Source organism: Nematolebias whitei, chromosome 7 (assembly GCF_014905685.2).
Source record: "Nematolebias whitei isolate Nwh7 chromosome 7, NemWhi1, whole genome shotgun sequence".
NCBI lineage: Eukaryota > Metazoa > Chordata > Actinopteri > Cyprinodontiformes > Rivulidae > Nematolebias > Nematolebias whitei.
In genome coordinates this window covers 42805107-42823795 of record NC_056504.1, presented here as the reverse complement: position 1 = coordinate 42823795, position 18689 = coordinate 42805107, and the positions used below count along the sequence as shown (strand labels likewise).

The 18689-nt window shown below is 40.7% G+C and overlaps 1 protein-coding gene across 2 annotated transcripts in view; it reads right to left on the bottom strand.

Annotated features, from left to right (window-relative positions):
• Positions 1-1188: 1188 nt before the first annotated feature.
• Positions 1189-18689, bottom strand: part of LOC119411936 (retinoic acid receptor gamma-A) — a 53776-nt gene continuing 36275 nt past the window's right edge. For both annotated transcript variants that reach the window (XM_037678905.1, XM_037678906.1), the window contains 7 exons: positions 8040-8188; positions 5435-5576; positions 5179-5342; positions 4877-5053; positions 4525-4729; positions 4223-4381; positions 1189-2257 (listed from right to left, as the gene is read on the bottom strand). In XM_037678905.1, the coding sequence (XP_037534833.1) occupies positions 1944-2257; positions 4223-4381; positions 4525-4729; positions 4877-5053; positions 5179-5342; positions 5435-5576; positions 8040-8188 (1310 nt within the window). In that variant the 3' untranslated portion in view covers positions 1189-1943. The remainder of the gene's footprint in view (positions 2258-4222; positions 4382-4524; positions 4730-4876; positions 5054-5178; positions 5343-5434; positions 5577-8039; positions 8189-18689) is intronic.

Below are 18689 nucleotides of genomic sequence, written 5' to 3'. Positions count from 1 at the left end.
GGACATGGGCACCAGTGACCTCCAAAACCCGAAAAGGACTCAGCGGGTAAAGATAATGGTTGGATGGGTCTGAGGCAGAGTAATGCTCCAGCATCAAAAGGGAGTCATCAACTGCCTTTGGAGCCTCATCAGGTCACGTTGTCTGCAGATGTGGAAATATGACGCCCTGTGGTGACCAAAGACAGGCATGGAACAGGAACTCCAGTGACCCCCACGACCCGAAAAGGAAGAAGCGGGTAAAGATAATGCATGGATGGATGAATACGTTTGAAGAGATGATCTGTTTCAAGCCTTTCTTCCACTCAGTTATTCTACTGGAAACAGTTTACAGACAAGTTATTTAAACTTTTATCTAACGTATCCATGAAGAGTTAGGAGCACATTTATAAGACATTTGAGTGGTTTTTAGAAGAAGAAATCAATTGTGGTGAATAACTTCAGGATTAAAGATGAAGAGAATAAAAGGTGATAAATCTCTAAATGCATAAAAAAAACACATTATCGCCCACTGTTCATGAAACAGGCAACAATGTGTGTTTCTTAGCCAAACATGTGATCAACCACTGTATAGATCTTGAATAAAGTCTTAGAAATTAATCATTGGATGAACATTTTATTACCTTTTGGAGTCAACTTGAGTGAAGATGGCGCCCACGGACAACACAAAAACCACAACTCAGCCAGTAGAACATGAGCTGAATCTTGGTGCGGTTGTAGCTGAGAGTCATCCATAACTTATACTGTGACAAGACTGAGCAAAATTTTAATGTAAAGGTTTGACATGCAGGTCAGCGAGTGATATGCATTCCTTCAAGGAACGCTAAGCTTAACAAACATTTAGAACATGTTAATAATGGGTTATAAATGTGCTCATAAAAGTGTCTGCTTTCTAAAATATAGTTTATTTTCAGTGAAAATACTGTTTTATGGGTGCTACTCGCTTGCTTGACACCCATATTTGAGGTTTTTGAGCAGTAAACTGCTTGGAAAGGCTAATTTTGACAGATTTTTTTTACGATGTAAGAGGAGTTTGTAGCTTGAGTTGTTGATCATTTCTTCTCTTTGCTGTGAGAAAATGTTCAGATGGGAGGCATTTATTTTGGGAGAAAATGTTGTACAGAACTGTGAGACACGGTCCTGACAGAATCAAGTGGGTGGTGATAATAAATCAACTCTTGAACTTGTTAGTTTTTTTTTTTTTGGCAGATAGGTGTCACTAAACATGAGTATTTTGGTCAAGAGGTGGAGACATGTCGGTGTTTCTTCTTATTTGGCTCTTACGCACCAGAATTACAATACCTATCAGCTAATTTCATAAAGCAAAAGATTTCGTTTGCGTATTACGTGACATCCACAATGAGTTTGAGTCCTGCTCATGACTCCTTGTCTCTCACTTTGTCTACTTAAAGCATACGTTGTTCAAAGTAATCAAGTCCAATGTGAGCAAGGCTGAGTGGAAATATATACAAAAGATCCAACAAAGAGGCATAAAGTTGATAGTGTGTTACATGCTTAGAAATAATTAAAAAAAAACATAGAATGAAAAAAATAGGTTGCATATTTCGGAAAAGTAATACAGATCATTTGTGGTGCCACAAGGACGCCACAAAAAAATGTAAGTTCGGTTGTTGCAAATAATTTTTTTTTTAACCATCCATTTTATACAAAGCATAGCCCTTAATCCTTAACAGACATCGCAGGAGTGCATTTTTGCTTTTTCCTCTTTGTGGCGACAACTTTGTAACATCTTTAAACCTTTTCACCGGTGCCCTCATGAATCCACTGAAATGTAATTCTTCTTCACTTCTTTGCTTCTCGTTCTGGACTCAGCCCCGTACAGTCAGAATGTTGGAAATAAAAAACTAGTTATCGGTGTCAGAGAGCCTGAATCTGCAGGTGTGTTTGTAGTTTTGCTCGGTGAGGCAGCGGCCTCCCCGTCTCCTTCACGGCGTTTTCCCTGCTTTCTTTTGCGTGCTCCCTGCCGCCTCCCCCCAGAGCTCGCCGTCACTGTCCGCCCCCCACTCTTTCTCCTCGTCCCAGTAGTCATCTTCCTCTTCCTCCTCCTCCTCCTCGAAGGCTGACTCGTACGGGGACTTCTCCTCCTGCTTGATGGCCTGAACGGCGGGGGGAGCGGCCGCGGCGCTGTCGCTGGAGTCGCTGCTGTCCTCGAACATGTCTGGGTTCTCCAGCATCTCCCTGATCAGAGGCGGCATGGGGCCGGGGATCTCCATCTTCAGGGTGATGGCTCGTTCTGCACCTGCAGGGACAAACGACAGTCAGCTGTTAACATGGGAGGAAACAAAGAAGAAAATGTACAAAAATCAAAGCTATTTTTTAAAGGGAACAGTAACATCCCCACTGATTACATTAGTTATGCAGAAAACTGTAAAAGTTCAATGGCAGAAATAACCATCAATCCTTGAAGGAATGCCTCCTTTATCTGCAACATTTTAAAAAAAGTCCTCAAGCCATCTGTTTGAGCTCAGAGTATGTGTTGAGAGTGACTCTCATCTACTACCACACCCTATTTTAGCTTAATACATGTAAAGCTGACAGAGTTACAGCAATATTTATGTTAGCTACGGTCCGTAAGCTGTGGCAACTAGTCTGAATGGGGTTAATCAGATGGATGAGGAAAAACTGAACACAAATCTGAACAGACCTGCAACTTTTACGAACAAAAGAGCCATTTTTGCCCCTTTGTTCACTAAATTAAGTGTGTGGAGCCACAACAATCTGGTACAACTGTGATCATCAACTGGTGGCCCATGGACCACTTTAAATTTGTTGGAGGTTTTTTTTTGGGGGGGGGAGGCCGAGATGGTGTAGGAGCAGGAGAGCCGACTCGGGACCTAGTGGTGTCTCTGAGCAGGACACCTTATCTCCAGTTGCTCCCCCAGGCGCTTTCAACAGCGTCCCACTGCTTCACCTAGTGGTGGATGGGTTAAATGCAGGGAGCCAATTTCACCATTGTATGGGAACATAATGATGACGATACATACACATTATTCTGGCCAGTAGGGGTGACTTTATCAAACTAAAAATATCAAATGGGTTTCAACATTTATTTGTACATTTTAAGACAAAAGAAAAGACTGGATTGTTGTAAAGAATGAAGAGAAAAATATAGATTTTAAAAAATTTTGTAAAATTTTAAACAATTAACTATTTATTTTTATTGTGGTAAAATTAAGTATCCAACTTTGAAAAGATAAAACATAACGTGATATGCTTTACTCTTTTTACTGTTGTACTTTTCACATATTTGCAAAAAGAATGACTGTTAAAACAACCTTTTAAATTTTAGTATAACAACCAGTGAAACTCAGTTTTATGTTAGTTTTGGTCAAAGCTTGAAAGAGCCACTGTAGATGGACCAAAGAGCCACTTGTGGCTCCAGAGCCGCAGGTTGCAGACCCCTGCTTTACACAAACCTAATTTTTCTTATGTTTGTAATTTTATTGTCACAGTAGAATACATCATCTTACATTCATTAAAGTTTTTTTTTTTCTTTCTCAGATTTCCACAGCTACACCACCTCACCTCACCCTTGATTTGTTTACATTATTGCCTAAAGTCAAAGCATTTTTTTTAAGATAAGAATCATTTAAGGAACAAATGTTTGAACCACTCATAAAGTGCTTCATGTAGTTCTGAAGCAGTGCCAACCGTGTTACTGTAGACAGTTTATCTTTGGAAACCAAATAAAGGTACTCACTACAATGTCATTAAAATCTGTAAAAAAAAAAAAAAATACATCAACAAAGTAATAAAGGTTAATGTGTCCTTAAATTAAAATTTTGTTGACAGCCAACAAGCAAGTGCATTTGTTTACCTACAAAAACAGCTAAAGTGACTGAAAAGAGGCCAACAAAGACAATTTAAATAAATGAAGTCTTTCTGAATCCAGAATTATGACTATTTTGACAGATACGTATTTACGCTCATATTTATTGAGTAAGTGTACAGATAAAAGTGCTTTGTTTACACTATGTGCACATCGGCATTTCTGATTTGTATATCTAGAAAACATCTGGAGTAAATACTCTAAAACTGCACCTTCTGATGAAGTTGAGGAGGTTTTATGATTGATTTTATAGTTTGTACCTTTAAATAGTTTTTGTCAGGGAACTTTTTCTTAATCCATGTGGATGTTTGGCAGAAAACTGTGTGCTTTACAAATTCACTCCAAAGTTTTGGCTGCATTTCAAAAAAAGCTAACCTTTGGTGCTGATCCCTCTGAGGTCGGTGACTTTCATCAGCATGCGGGGGAACATGTGAGGCTTGTTGGGACGCCTGCGGCGGGTGTAGATCTTCAGCGCCTCCAGGAGCGGCTCCTGAAGCTTGTCTACCTTCTCTGGCTCCTCCAAGTCCATTCGGTCTGAGAGAAAGGTGAAGGAAACATGAGCACTCTGACAAACAGCTGGCAGGATGACACACATCAATGCTAAAATACAAAACTAGCCGCTCAGCTAGCTGTTCCCATCAGCCATCCCGAGTCTGACGGCAGAGATAATGAACTACCTCCACAAATGAGACAAATTGCACTGAGGAGTCCCGTCTCCGTGTCGTCCATCTCCAAAGGCAGAAGCTGACCGGCGAAGGCAAACACCAGATCTGTGAGCGGGCCGAAGCCAGCGTTGTGCATCTGGGTCCTGTTGAGCGTCAGACCATCTGAGAACGTCATGGTGTCCTGTTCCGGGGTGTAACGGGTACATATCCTCAGCATCTATGCAAGGGGGGCAAAAAGTGGCCACTGTAAAAAGTTCTGAATAAACACGTCTACATGTCTGAACCAGTAGGGAAGCAGCGTGACAAGCGAGGAAGCCTGAGGGAGGGGGAGGGCGGTTAAGCATGATGAGTGTGGCGCTAATACCAGGATGTCCAGACATGCAGATTTGAGGAGGGTGATCTGGTCAGCGATGGTGAGCGTGGTGAAGCCTGGTAGCCGCTTGGCAAACTCCACAATCTTTATAATGCACTTAGTGGAAAGCTCACTGAACTTATCCCACAGGCCCAAATCCAGCTGTACTCTGTGGTCGGCACTCGAGTTCTGTGGGAGATAAACAGGGACACGGTTGCTCTGTGTCCAGCATCTGTGGCGTTTTGTCTTTCCTAAAGCACAGCAGGTAAAAGCGAGCGTTCTTATATGGATACGGTTATGTATGAAAAACTCACTGTGGTGTATTTTCCTAGTTGGCACAGAGATGGGAAGGTCTCTTTGTGAGCTTTGCTGACTTTGTTAACCAGCTCCTCCAGTTCTCCACTGAGCTCGTAGTTTTCTGGCAGCACCACCTCCTCCTTCACATCCTTCTTCTTCTTGTTCCTGTCGTTTCGCACCGCTGACGGTAAAAATGGAGACAACATGAGACATTTGACTGTGGTTTTGCTAACTCATAAATAGATACCTCGTTTTTGGGGGAGGCCAACCGACCTTCTTTGGACATGCCGACCTCGAAGCACTTCTGCAGCCGGCAGTACTGGCAGCGGTTTCGTGTCACTTTGTTAATCTGGCAGTTCTTGTCTCGATGGCAGGTGTACACCATGTTCTTTTGGATGCTGCGTCGAAAAAAGCCCTACAGCAGAAAAAAACAACTGATTTAGAACAGGAGAAATAATCTTCATAAATAATTCCCCAAAAATGCTTATTTCCAATGAGGAACTAAGACTGGAAACAGCACAACAGCTGTCTCTTCGTCTTGCTTTAAAGGAGCTGGATTTTGTCACCTCAGACAGAGACAGTCTGGTTGTCCTGTTTTCTGTCTTTGTGCTACGCTAAATAACATAAGCAAGACAGTTTCCCTAAACTTGTCAAGTAAAATAAGTTATAAGTAAAACTACCTCCAACTACCATTTGTTAAAATGTCCACCACGAGTCAGACCTGACTCATGAGTGTGACCTAATTACCCCAGGCCGTTTATATTTTTATTATTTTGTTTGTTAACAGATGCGAAGTTTTTATTGACACTAACCTGGTTAAAACAATCATTCAAATCTTAAGGTGAGGTTCAGTGGAAAGGTTACAAATAACTATCTTACCTGCTGTAGCTAGTTCTTGGAAAACCCTGAACTTGGGAGAAAAAAAAAAATCTATTTCTGACCAGATTGAGGAGCTTATCTGATCAAGGTCAAGACCAAAGTGGACTGATGTTTAAAACGATTGTTAAAAGTTTCACTGTGAACATTTTTTAAAATTTAAATATTTACATAGCTGTTAATTCAGCATCACATGGTCATTCCAATAGAAACATTATGATAATCCGGGAGAAAGTGACTCAGGCTGCAAAACAGGTGCTACAGCTAGCTGCTACTGCTACAATTTGTGCTTGTAAATAACCACAGAATCTTATGTAAAAACAAACAAACAAACAAACAAACAAACAAAATGCATTAATAGATGTGATGCTGTTTTAAGATGGCAACACATTCCTTTGCTCTTGGCCCTTTTTGGACTCATTTTCAGGGCCATCAAAATCAAACTCACCAATTAATTATTATTATTTTATTATTATAAAGTTTATTTATTTAAAAAAAAAAAACCAATTCTATATACAATAAGAAATACAATCACAAATAAAATGAAAGGCAGCAGAAAGAAGAAAAATAAAGTGTGGAAAAAATATTGCGTTATACAACATATACAGAGATTTATCATTTAATAACTCCCTAACTTTGTACAGTACTGCGATAGATGTAGCTATTTTTATTCTTACATAATTTATGTGATGTTTCCATGTCAGCTTTTCATCAATGATAACACCCAAAAACTTCACCTCACTAACTCTACAAATCTCAACACCCTCGACTCTAAATGGAACATCAACAGTTCTTTCTACAAAGTATTACTTAATATCATATAGTTAGTTTTATCTAAGTTTAGTGATAGTTTATTAAGTTTAAATCAAGTTTGGATTTTTATAAATTCTGTCTGCTTCAACTCTAACATCTGTTCTATATCTTTACTCAAACAAAAAAGTGTGGTATCATCTGCAAACAGAACACATTTAAGGAGTCCTGACACATTTAACAAGTCATTCACATATAAAATAAATAACTTTGGTCCAAGTACAGAACCTTGAGGAACTCCACATGTGATATTACAGAGGTCAGATCTTACATCATTTATTTGTACGAACTGTTTTTCTATCTTTCAAATAGCTAGATACCCACTGTATTTCTAATCCTCTAATGCTATATTTATTCAATTTTTTAAGGAGAATAATATGGTCAATAGTATCGAATACCTTCTTTAAATCAACAAAAATACTAACACAATATTGTTTTAGATCGACAGCAGTTGTTATTTGTTCTATCAATTCCATGACAGCCATTGATATAGTTTTTTGTTCTAAACCCATACTGACTGCTATGTAGAATGTTTTGTTTAGCAATAAATTGATCTAATCTGGTCACAAATAATTTGTCTAATTTTTTTTTAAAACTGTGGTAACAAGGATAAATAATTAATCAATAAATTAAATGAAACTCACCAATTAATTAAATAATTAATCAATAAATTCAGTTTAACTCACCAATTAACTCACCACAATTGAACAAAATGAAACACCCACACCTGCCTCCACCCTCATTTGCCCCACTCTGGGCCCTTGAGCAAGGCCCTTAACCTCGACCATCTGCTCCCAAACAAGTCTCTCTTGAAAATGAGTTATCGTGACTCAGTGAGACTACCTGTATAAATAAAGGGTAATAAAAAAACTCCCACTTGCTCAAGCTGGGGTCATTCAAATAGGTATCTACAACAGGTAAGATGTTGTTTGTTCATAACCTTGACACTTCTTTACTGGTTTCTGACTGAACTTTTTCCACTTCTCTAAACTTGATTATCCTACACAAGACTCTGTTGTTAATTACAAAATGTGCAGTACTCGTATGCATACACTAGGGGGCAGCTCAGCAACATCACAGCTGCACTCGTCACATCTGCCAGGCTCATGAGGGTTCCTCTTTCAGTTGAGCTCAGCTGTTGGATCTTACGTACGTTCCTGTAAACTCTTGATGCACCTCTGGCTTCATTTACCTTGCAGCCCTCACAGGAGCTCACTCCGTAGTGGTAACCAGATGACTTGTCCTGGCACACAAAGCAGGGCTTGTAGACCCGGGGGGGAGGAGGAGGGGAGGGCGAGCTGGGCACCATCTCCTCGGAACTGGTGCTCTGGGTCTCCACCGCTGCAGAAGGAGACAGAGACAGAAAAAAAAAAGGGTCTGTTATAATATCAAAGCATCTTGTTTGCATTAATTCTTTGAGCCTTTGAAATGATGATGAAAGCTGATTAGGAGAGAGTGGTCAACAAACAACCCCCCCCCCCCCCCCCCCCCCTTCAAGCACATGCAGGAGCCACCCCATGGAGCCAGGAGGCAACAAGCCCCAAAGCAGGCATTTTTAAGAGAAAAGCAAGGGGGACTGGGGGGGGGGTCACTGCTGATTGACAGGGACTTAAAAGGGACACAATTAGCTGATGGCCAGATGGCCAGATAAAATGTTGATTGGCAGCTGAGATTTGATTTGCTTCACCATTTATGGGGGAGCTGTGGGGTGATGGTGATACCTCTGCTGACTTTTTGACTCTTGCTTTTATTTTTTACATGTGTGCTTATGTCCACTTTTATTAAAAAAGGGAGTCCAAGCAGACCTGACCGTGTGTCCACCCCCCCAGCCCCATGTGAACAAACAGAGGTGGGATGTTTACGAGACTCCTGTCTCCCTCTGTCTCCCTCTCACCGCCTTGTGAAGGAAAGTTTCACACTGTATAACATTTTCTTGGCAAAAGGCCCATTGACTGGTTCTGGTGAAGAATAAAAAAAATAAAAAAATAAATAAATTGCAGCAAAGTTCCCCCAGAACACGCCTGGCACACGTTTAAAGGTGATGACTAAAGAACAACCAGATTCCATCAAATGTGCCTTTCAACTTTCACCTTCAGTCACCCCAACTTCACCTCCCTGAGCCCGTTCCCACCCCCCACCCTTGTTTCCTGGCCCTAAATTCCTCAGTGCAGGCTGGACGGGGTTTAATAGATGCCCAGGCTCATAACCAGCCCAATAAAGGTTGTGTCTCAGATGGGAAGGGGGGCCCCGGCCAGGGTGACGGCCTCTTTATTGGGATCCAGTCACCTTGGGAAGCTATTCACATCAACGGCTCCATCCTTGGATCCCTTCCTAGTAAAAATAAAGAATCTGAGGGTCAAAACCCCCAAAGTCACAACCCCTCCTGCCACCTTCAATGGACAGCGCAGAACTGAAGCAAATGTGGCCTCCAGCCCACCGCAGCAACCCCAACCTGAACCCACAGCTTGTCCTTAACAAGAGCGGTAACGTTTCAGAACCAGAGAGGCACAAAGGAATTATCTAATAAAAACAGAGAGGGGGGAAACTGAAAAGAGAAAGAAAAGGAAAGAAGGAGGTGAGCCCGAGGACAGAAACGTCTCAGTGGCCGAGAGGTTAAATAAAACCCTGACGATGTAACTTTGACCTTGACTAAGGAAGGCCAATGCTAATGATCAGCAGTCTGCTGTAAACGGAAGAATGTGAGCAAATGATGCCAAAAACAGGGGCTGCACAGACTGTAGAGTCCAAGTCAACGCTGGACTTTATGAAATTCATTAACAAAGTTTAAGTTTAGAAAAAGTCAACTTAGACTGATATCTTCCACATATTTAGTTCAAGTGTCCTTTTATATTGAAATTAAAAACCTGACTTGTTTTATAGGAATTTAAACAGTTTTGACACAAAGTTATGTCAAGTTATTCTGACACGGCACACCAGCTGCAATCTGGGCTGATCAGAAGACATTTATTTCATCATGACACGTCCGCGTGAACTCCTAAATTTCTGTTGATTTTACGTCTCACGGTGAACTTTAAAAACATTACTGTCTGTTTAAATTTGTCCAAGTTAAATAGAGATTTTCAGACCATCTTGAAACACTGAAACCCCTTTTAGATCTGGGATGTGATGTAGTTCCTGGTTTTTCACAGCCAAACATCAAACCGGACGGTTTTCAATCACCGTTGCTTTAATTACCGGTACTGCTCAACACAATGAAGGGCATGCAATCGTGCGCCTGTCTGTTAGCAAAATATCTCACAAACCACTGGACAAATTTTACTGAAACTCTTAAAAAGCAATCACTGGACGTACATTTACAACTGCTAAACTTTTGGAGTTAGCCCCGTTTAAGAAGGCTGCTATAGCTAATAAAAATGAACAAACACACAAATAGCAATAAGTCAGTCAGTGTCACAAATACTGAGCTAAAATTTGAAGTGGTAGTAGCTGAGACTAATCCTCAACACAAACTCTGAACTCTAATAGAGATATTGTAATATCGTGTGGACAGTGTGCCTTTTTTAAGGAACACTAAACCTTTGACTGATTTACAAAATAAAATTAGTGTTTAATGAAAAACAACAAATACAACAAACAGCAGACTGTTACCCATAAAATACTGAATGCCTGAATGTATCTCAAATTATTAAAGTTACAACAGAACATGTTAGTCATGGAGTTCCTCAGGGTTCAATGCTTGGACTAATACTCTTTATGCTTCCATTAGGTAAAGTTATTAAACAGCATGGGATAAATTTTCATTGTTGTGCTGATGATACAGTTATATTTGTCCATGAAACCCAATGAATCCAATCAGCTACTTAGACTACAAGCATGTCTTAAAGACATAAAAACCTGGATGACCCTTAATTTTCTGCTTTTGGATACAGACGAGACTGAGGTTTTATTTTTGGACCTGAGTATGTTAGGAATAAATTTTTCAGTCTTTCGCCCTCCTTGGATGGCATTAATCTGGCCTCCAGCTCTAATGTTATTATCTGGGTGTCCAAATAATTCTTTAAAAAGTCTTCAGTTGATCCAAAATGCTGCTGCCAGAGTCTTAACTGGAGTTAGTGGGAGAGATCATATCTCTCCAGTTTTAGCTTCGCTCCATTGGCTCCCTGTCAAGTCCAGAATTGAATTCAAAATCTTACTTCTAACCTACAAAGCTCTCAACAACCTAGCTCCATCTTATATTTGAGATCTTATTGTTCCATATTTTCCTAACAAAGCACTTTGCTCTCAGACTGCAGGCTTACTTGTGGTTCCTAGAGTTTCCAAAAGCAGAATGGGAGGGAGATCTTTCAGTTATCAGGCTCCTCTCTTGTGGAACCAACTTCCAGTTTCTGACCGTGAGGCTGACACATTGTCCAGTTTAAGACTGGGCTTAAGGCTTTCCTTTTTGATCAATCCTATAGTTACAGTGGCTTGTGCTGCCATAGGCTTAGACTACAGGAGGCCAAATTGTCCTCATTTCCTTAAATGAATTGTTAAAATTGAAAAGTTGATACTATTTCTATCTTAACATATGATTCTTGACCTGCCATTGTTTATCTGTTCCTCCTTCCTGTCCTCTCAAACACAGCCAGTCGAAGCAGATGGTCGCTTGTCCATGAGCCTGGTTCTGCTAAAGGTTTCTTCCTCATGAGGGAGTTTTTTCTTTCCACTGTCACCTTCATGCTTGCTCAAGATGAGAGTTCTGTGATGGAGTTAAACTCAAAGCAGTCTGCTCCTCTGATAAATTAACTTACTTTAACTTACTTTTAGCTATGAATGTTTCTGATCAGTGCCCTAAGATAACTTCTACTGTGCAATGGCGCTATAGAAATAAACTGAATTGAATTGAACATGTTGTGTCCATCTTCTCCTTTGAGAATAACCAGTAACTGACTTCTGATGTGATAAATGAGTTTCGGAAGAATTTTGAATTACGCTACAACAATGGTGACAAGAAGATTTCAAGATTTATTTTTTACGTTAAAGACGAGCCTTCCATTGTTTTTTGCTTTTTAACAAATTCATTTTTACATTTAAGATGCATTTTAAAACAAAGACTGTGCAAAAATAAGAACATACCAGAAACTTGCTCACTTCTAGATTTAGGTGAGCAAAACATTCTTTGTTTTTTTTAAATTTCTCACTCTGGGATGAGCAGGTGAGGAAGCAGAGCGGGCCTCGCTGTAACCTGACCGCCGCTCTCTGTTTATATAGTAACAGTGACAATGTAAAAGTGGCCCTGAGAGAACAAGTGGAAAATAGCTGCTATTGAAACGGAGAGGCTGCATCTGGCGCCAGGGGAGAGGTAGTGACTGACGCTGTCTGAGGGCGGTGAGAGCGGGTGAGGAAGCATGACAGAGGGGGAGACAGGGTGGGAGACGTTCAGCTGAAGGCAGCCAGAAAAAAAAATCAAGGAGGAGGAGGGGGATTGTTACCTGGCGTGGAAAAAGAGGGCGAGGAGCCAACAACTGTCAGCAGCTGTCATCACCCTGAACTGAGCTCAGCCTCAGAGCTTCAGCTTGGAGGAAGACAAAAACAACAACTCCCTCTTCCTCACCTACAGCTCACCTTTTGGAGTGTCGCTCCATCAGTCAGCAGAAAGAACAGGAGTGTGAATCAGTCAGCCGGCCTGCTTCACATGCAATCAAAACTATACATCCAAGCTGTCAAACATCGTGTTTTATGGCCACTTCTTTAAAATGTCTAAATCTCATCCAGCTTTGCTGCAATAAAATGAAACTTAAACGTGCACCACATCAGTCCTTCGGGTTCCTTCACGTGATCTTCTTTCCATGTGCTTCCCTCCATTCCCGTTTCCTCAGTGTTTGTTGTCGGATCAGCACATCCCTGTTTAGACAACAGAGGCCCCTCGGAAAGCGGACACCTTCCTTATCAGCACCGCTGACCGAGAGCCGGAGCTGAATCCAGATTTTTAGTCCCAGTTTACAAAGCCTGCAGGGGCCTGAATATCTCTGAGGATATTTGAGCTCAACATGCAGCGTCAGCTTTTCTTATCTGAGCTGTTTTAACTCGTAGAAGAAAATCTCAGAACTTGTGAAATTGGAGTTAACGGTACAGAAAAAGTAAAAATAAATTTAACAAATAAAGCTGTTTGAACCAGGGGTTCGCAAACTTTTTGGGTTCAGGGACCCCCCTCATAACCCTCATGTTTATTAAATGATTTTCTTCAATTTGTCTCTTTAATGTAATGGAAATATTTGTGTGGCATAAATACTTAAGACCTGTTCTTTAATAGTGTTAATACAATGTGTATACTTTTGGGGTGTTTTTTCATTCACGACACACTTAATTAACAAAGTTTTTAATTTCAACTTCCAAAAATGACAGTATTGAGAAAATTAACAGAATCAAACACCACTTTAAAACTTTACCTGCCACAATGAACATAAATGTATTGTCACGTCTTCAAATTATTACATAAAACTCTTTACTGAACAGAATCATAAGAGTAGTAGTCAGACCAAGTAACAGGGCTTCATTTGTAAACCGGTCAATGCCAGAACGCAAATAGCGAGCAGACCAGCTGGGGGTGGGGTCCTCCCCCTGAAAATTTTGAACCAAGTAGATGTGACTTCCTGCATTTTGGTGAATTTTAACAGGTTGTTAAACATCCATGTGCTAGTAAAAAAAAAAAAAAAAAAAAAAAAAAAATATATATATATATATATATTTATATATATTTATTTTGTGACCCCCCAAGCACTGGCTAGCGGACCCCTGGGGGTCCAGGGACCCTACTTTAGCCCCTTATCCACGGGTCTTTTTGGTACTCCTATGTAACTAGTTGTGGCCGATTGCAGGATTTATCAACAATGCCTTTAACGGTGGAACCCACCCCATTTTTGGGACCTAAATCACTGAGGTCCCAGGTCTGGTTCTTTTAGGGTCTAGTTGTGACATCAGCGCACTGTAGGTCACTGATTGGTCAGGGGGCGTATTCATTGGTGGAGGGCGGAGATTCAGTCTTCCACCGGAAATCACAATCCACCATTTTCTTTTTCACCCGCATAACAGACAACAAGAAATCGGAGGAGCTTATTTTGGAATATTTTATAAGGTAAAACAAATAATCATGGCACAACCGTGGTCGAATGCTGAAGTTCAGGCATTTCTCTGTTTGCTGGCCGATGAACAAGTGCAGCGCGAGCTAGATGGAACGAAACGAAATAAAAAGATTTTTCAAGAGGAGTCTGCGCAGATGGCGGTGCAGGGCTTCCATCGCACACCAAAGCAAAGAGGAAAGCTTAAAAAACTAATAGTTGATGGTGAGTGTATTTTATTTACTTTAAGCATATTTCCTTTTCCTCATGCAACCGTTTCTTTGCGTTTTCTGAAAGTACTCTGAACAAACGAGGCAGACGCGGTTACGTCGTCATTAGTTAGCATCATTGCTAACTGTACTCTGTTGCTGTTTTTCCACTCTTATTTTGATGCAGAAAGTCCCACTGAAGATTAAGGTTCGCCAGATTCTGCTTTTGACTGTCCAATCCTCCCCGCTTCTGACCCTTCCCGACCACACCAGCTCCAAGTACATCTACACCACAGAGTACATCTATGCCACCGGGCACATCCACGCCACCGGGCAACACGCAGCAGAGCGGCACCAAACAGCACCAGTTACTAGGTAAGAAGCAACAATCGTGTTTAACATCACATTGATCGTGTCGATATGAATGTTGTTTTGTTTTTGTTGTAAAACACCTTGCATGTATTCAAACTACTTGTTTATTCAGTTGTAATGGATAAATGTTAAATTTAGTTATTCATTTATTACTTAAACTTTCATTTATGAAGTTTATTATTGAAATTATACAGGGTGTAGTGATTTTTGTTCAGATTAACGATGCTCTGTTCTTTTTCTAAATTAGCACAAACCGTTGTAAATGACTACATGTAGTTTATTTATGCCCACCTGCTTACTATCATTAAAGTACTAGACTGCTTTATGAACAGAATCATTTCTGATCTTGTAAACAAACACCTTTTGAAATTAGCAGGAACTTTAATGTAAATAATTTATTTAAAAACTCTACCTGTACTTCATCATCTAACAGCCATTTTCTTGTGTGTTATTCCTAGGCAATAGGAAGCGCAGATCAACAAGTGCAGCAGAGAGCTTTGTTTCTGCACATACAGAACAAGAGGAGATGAACCAGAAGCAGAGAGAGAAACACTTCCATTTTATTTGTGAGGATGCCAAAAAAGAAAGGCAAGAAGAAGCTGCAGCAGCGAGGAAGCAGGAGAAGGCAATTAGGAGGGAGGAGATGGCCTTGAGGAGAGAGGAAGCAGATGTTCGCAGAGAGGAAGCAGCACAGCGAAGGCAGGAGGCTGAACAGAGTGCTGCTTTCAGTCAGGCACTCCTTGGGGTGCTGGAATCCATTGCCCGTTCCATGGCAAACAGACATGTTTAAAAATATTTAGAGTAGATCATAGTTGATCTATAGAAATGTAGATCCTGCAAGGTAAGCCCACAAATAGCCAAACGTAGCTTGTTAAGTTTGCATATATAATTAGTGTATAATTGTTTTTTTTGTACAGGTCTTTATTTCTAATAAAAGAAACATTTTCAAGTCTTGAGCTTCCATCTGATCATCAAAAGTGAAGTGCTTACAGTGTTTTTTTACGTCAATAGTGTAGGATAAGTGAAGTAATTGTTTTTTACCTGTAACAATGCTGGTGAAGATTCTCAGTTATCCTTGACACGGCAAATCCCCCCCAAAACAGATAAAAACAAAACCACAGGACTTTTTTTAAAACTGAAGACGTTTCGCTAATCATCCGAGGAGCACACACAATTCAATGAAAAAAGGAATCTGGGATTAAAGTTATAAATCTGTGGTGTTCTGTAAGCTTGCTGGAGATTGATCTGCATGTGTCAGTCTCCATAATACAAGTTTACGGCACACCACAGCTTTATAACTTGAATCACAATCCTCGTTTCATTATCGGCCATGATGTCCATCCTGTGGATCCAGCTGCATCTTTTTCACCCAAGGTCAAAAATTCTCTCCACGACTTTCACTGTGGTACAAAGGAGCACTAACTTAATATTGCTTAACAGCACTTCAATCATGAAGATAATTTGCGACAGCTTAATTTAAAGAGCTGCGTGGTAAGCATAAACTCTGAAAGAGTTGTTAAATATCAAATCAAATGTAGGTTATTATGTAATGTACGTAATATATATATATAGAAAGTAATATATATATATATACAAATCAAATTACAAAAAGACTATTAATCCCAGAGGGAAATTAAATGTAATTCATCATCCTGGTTTCATTAAAGAGTTGTTCTAGATGCTGATGGCTGTGGGCAGGAAGGATCTCTTGTAGCGTCTGTCTTACAAGGGATCTGAAGAAGTCTCTGGCTGAAGACATATATATATATATATATATATATAAATATTAAAATAGATTAATGGGGAGGTAAAAAAAGATTAAGGGGTGGAATTAGGATAAGTTACAGCTCATGAGGGACTCCATCAGAGCATCTCTGACACCTCGGCCCTGCTCTCCATCTTGTGGGACAGAGACCAGGACGGGCTGTGCAGCTGGTTCTGCTTCAAGTTCATCGAGGTCATCCATTTTGGTTGTGTGTTGTTTTCCAGCTCTTCTTCTAATACATGTTAGTGGTGCTTAGAAAAGAGCTTAATGTAGCACTACCGCCACCAGCTGGTAAGGTGCGTTGATATTAATAATCCGCCCACTAGAGGTGAACAATCCGCCCACTAGAGGTGAACAATCCGCCCACTAAACGGGAACTATAGGCAAAGGTGAGACACAAAAATAGAGGTCCCACTAGAACCGGACACAACAGGCTACAACAAGAACCAGACCTGTGGATAAGGGGCTTTTGAGAACCACTTGTTTAAACATGAATTAATTGGTTTTCTTTTACTTGTGGGTGCTTCCCATAGTTTTCTTCTGCATTGCACCAATATCTAGTATCTTTTTAATCTGCAGACAAGAATAAATTAATTCATTTAGGACGCCCAATATAAAGTAAAATTACAGTAACAGACTATAAATAAATGAGCAAATGTGCTATATTCTACTGTCTTGCATTGTTTTGGTGCACTAGTTTCTAAAAGTAGTATTTACATGCACTTAAAGCAATAGTTTGGATATTTGTATTTTAATATCTGAGATTAAATTGGATTTAAAGTAAGCTGTAACGTCCACTTATGACATTTTTCCTGTGCAACTCTCCATTTGGCATCGACGTGCGCAACAGCACTGATATTTTAGTGTGAAAAAGATTGAGCAGGAGGTGATCCGTCTACCTGCTTTAACAAACCCGTGAGAATAAATACGCAGTGATGGACACTTCATGGCCTGGAGTTCCAGCTGTGGAAATCACATGCACGTACTGTTCAAACACGTACGCTGATCCAAAATGTGTATATACACTTTATCTTTGAAATCTGAAAATATGAGGCAAGTGCATTTTGTTTAGAAAATGCCTTAACTGTCCTATTGACCTTTTAATATTTAGATTTATTTTTGTTTCGTTTTCGAGCCAGATCAGGGTTTTAAAATTATACTAAACAGTTTGGATTATTCCATTAAGGCAGTGGTTCCCAACCCTGGTCCCTGAGGAACACCACCCTGCTTGTTTTAGTTGTTCCTCTGCTCCAACACATCTGATTTGAAAGAAAGGGTGATTAACAGGCTTCTGTCGGACTTAAGGAAGTAAATATAGCATTGAATCAGGTGTGTTGGAGCAGAGAAACAACTAAAACATGCAGGATGGTGTTCCTCAAGGAGCAGGGTTAGGAACCACTGCTAAGGCAGATTTTATTTCATTGGAACATTCCAGAGATCCATAGCTCGTCCCCATTTAGTCTTCAATATATTAATTTGGGTGACAAATGAACAGCGTGCTGTGGAATGTGCATGCGCACGCAAATGCAAGTGAGTGTGTGACAGTGTGCGGCGGCTTTCCGTGTGACTCAGAGTGCAACAACATTCACAAACACGGGGATGAGATATGAAGCGGAAACACCGGGACAAATGTCAAGTTAAGCAGTCACGTGACACCAGAAGACAAACTTGTTATCTTAGACGGTTGGTGGTAAAACGAATGAAAAATAAAAATTCTGGGACAGGATGTTTTTTTTTGTTTATACTCCAAAATGTATGCGTCATCCTTTGGGTTGCTGAATCAGAAGCAAATAAACGTGTGGGAGTTTCCACCTCCAACATGCTGATGAGCAAGGCACCAGAAGCTGCAGCAGGGAGGAGATGAAGCACATCTGAGACAATCCCTTTCATCAGCTGTTTTAAGTTCAATACCAGTGCCCCCTCCTCCCACCCGAGCTCGACCTTCACTAATAACCCTCTTCCCCCCCTCCTGTGTCCTCTACTGCCTTCCTGCCCTGGCAAGAGGAGGAGCCCTTCCTGTCATTGGCAGCGCCTTGTAAAGAAAAGCCTGTGAAAACCAGGCTACTGTCCAGGAGATGGCTCCATAAAAGACAGCAGCAAACACTTAACCACAGGAGCGACTGTACACACAAACACGCACACAAACAGAAAACTTGCAATAATCCTCACACCGCTGTGATGCACACATGCACACACTGCAGAAACGTGGGAACAAAAGATTCACAGCTCAGGAATGACAGCTTGATCAGAATACGACATGCTGAGGAGAGATGGTTGGTTTGTCTTTGTATACAGTGTGTGTGTGTGGGGGGGGGGGGGGGGAATGAGACAAGTTGTTAAATTTAGGTTTGTCTTTGTATACAGCGTGTGTGTGTGTGTGTGTGTGTGTGTGTGTGTGTGTGTGTGTGTGTGTGTGTGTGGTGGTGGTGGTGGTGGTG